The sequence below is a fragment of the Vombatus ursinus genome, unplaced genomic scaffold (genome assembly GCF_900497805.2).
Source record: "Vombatus ursinus unplaced genomic scaffold, bare-nosed wombat genome assembly UNPS02014598.1, whole genome shotgun sequence".
In the NCBI taxonomy this organism is placed as follows: Eukaryota; Metazoa; Chordata; class Mammalia; order Diprotodontia; family Vombatidae; genus Vombatus; species Vombatus ursinus.
In genome coordinates this window covers 204,807-206,781 of record NW_020954376.1, presented here as the reverse complement: position 1 = coordinate 206,781, position 1,975 = coordinate 204,807, and the positions used below count along the sequence as shown (strand labels likewise).

Here is a 1,975-nt window from a genome sequence, read left to right as displayed (position 1 = left end):
TATCTGACCAGTGGCCAAGTCCTACTGATTTCACCTTCACAACTTCTTTCAAATCCAATTCTTTCTCTCCATTTACACATTCCTCACCCTCGTTCTAACCCTCATCCCCTCTCACCTGGACTTTTGCAATTTCCTCCTTCCCTTCTTCAGATCTCTCCCCTCTCCAATCAGTCCTCCCCAATCTTTCCATTTTCTATTCCTAAAGTTCATCATCCCCTTTCTCTAAATAGATCTAGTGACCCCCTGAGGCCTTAGGATAAAATACAAATTTTTCCAGCTGATGGCATTGACTGGGTCCAGCTTGCCTTTGGAGGCTCATCTCATAGCCCTCCCATTCATGCATTCAATATTTCAGTCAAACTGGCTCACTTACCGTTCTTCACACTCATCATTCCATCCTGCAGGTTTTTGCTGAGACTGTCTACCCAGCCTGGAATGTGATCCCTCATCACTTCCAGCTTTGAGAATCCCCAACTTTCTCTAAACTACAGTTCCAGGTCCACCTTCTACAAAGTTTTCCCTAATTCCTACAGCTGCTAGTGCCTTGCCCCAGTCAAAAATTAATTTGTATTTGATTATACATGTAATGATTATTTATGTCCAATCATGCAAGTTCCTTAGGAGAAGGGAGTGCTTACTATAATGCCTCCCACATAGTAGAGAATTTATGTTGAGTAGTGGAAAGAGCATTGACTTTGAAATCAGAAGAACTAGGTTTGAATCCCACTTCTAATACTAATCATGTGAGTTTGGGAAAGTCGCATAACCTCCCTGGGCTTCAGTTTCCATATATGTAAGATGACAATGTTGGACCATATGACCTTTCAGGTCTCTTATTGGTCTCCCATACATGCCAACCTCTTCACTCACACAGCCCTGACCCTTGCTTGGGCCCTCTTACCTCTCACCTACAACAGCCTCCTCACTGATCTCCCTACCTCAAGCCTCTTCCCTCTTCCATCCATCCTTCCCTCAGTTGCCAACATGATTTTTCTAAGGCACTGCTCGTACTATCTCACTCTCCTAGTTAATAAACTCTAACATCTCTCTTTTTTCTCCATGGTAAGGTTCTTTGCTCAGCATGTAAAACCTTTCAGAGGATGAATACTTCCAGTCATTCTAATTGAGAGTATTATACTTTACTCCCCTCCACTCATCCAACTACCCAATAGCCGCTTACTGGCTGTTCCCCACACTTGCACTTTACCACCCACCCCCCACCTTTGTCCTCACTGTTCCCTGTGCCTTTAATGTTCTCCATCCTTACTTCCACCTCCTGGCCTCCCTGGACTCCTTCAAGTCTCAGAAAAAATGCCATCTTCAGGAAGCCTTTGCTGGTGCCCACAATTGCCAGAGCTTTCCTCTCCAAAGCTCCCTTTCGCCTACTCTGTATGTGTCTTGTAGGTATCTTTTAGCTGAGTTGCTGTCTCCCCCATTAGAGTGCAAGCTCCTTGGAGGCAGGGACCAGGTTTTATTTGATTTATCTTTTGGTATCCCTACCACTTAGAGCACTAATTGGCTGCAGCATATAAATTGTTCAATAAAGGCTTGTTGACTGACTGCCTGGGTTACCTGAAGCCCCTTGAGCAAAGTGACTGAATTTCTCCCATCAGACACAAATCCCCATGGTCTCTCTCTACCTGACCTCTTCCCCTCTAGACTTACCTGCCTGGGTCTCTCTCAAAGCAAATACCCCCAGAATGAGAAGCCAGGCTGAGGAGAACCATATCCACCTTCTCTGACACTCCATAATCTTCAGAAGGTGGCTTCCTTGTCAACCACACTCCCACTGGGGGAGGCTTTGGCCCCACGTCCTGTGTCCCAGGCACTGCCTACATGGGAATTGAGGCCTCCTATGTATATATCATAGTTCCCTATCCTCTAATCCCACCAAGGCCAGAGTTGGCTCTTCTGAGGCCCTGCCCCCCTCTTGTCATCACCAGCTGTGTCTGTTATGAGGCTGAAGCTTTCCCTG

At 46.1% G+C, this 1,975-nt stretch overlaps 1 protein-coding gene across 1 annotated transcript in view; it reads right to left on the bottom strand.

The window, feature by feature from the left end:
* The window catches only part of LOC114042548 (zinc-alpha-2-glycoprotein-like), a 4,449-nt gene extending 2,687 nt beyond the window's left edge, over positions 1 to 1,762 (bottom strand). The window contains exon 1 of the mRNA XM_027861235.1: positions 1,666 to 1,762. Coding sequence (XP_027717036.1) covers positions 1,666 to 1,750 — 85 coding nt within the window. The 5' untranslated portion in view covers positions 1,751 to 1,762. The remainder of the gene's footprint in view (positions 1 to 1,665) is intronic.
* Positions 1,763 to 1,975: the final 213 nt, after the last annotated feature.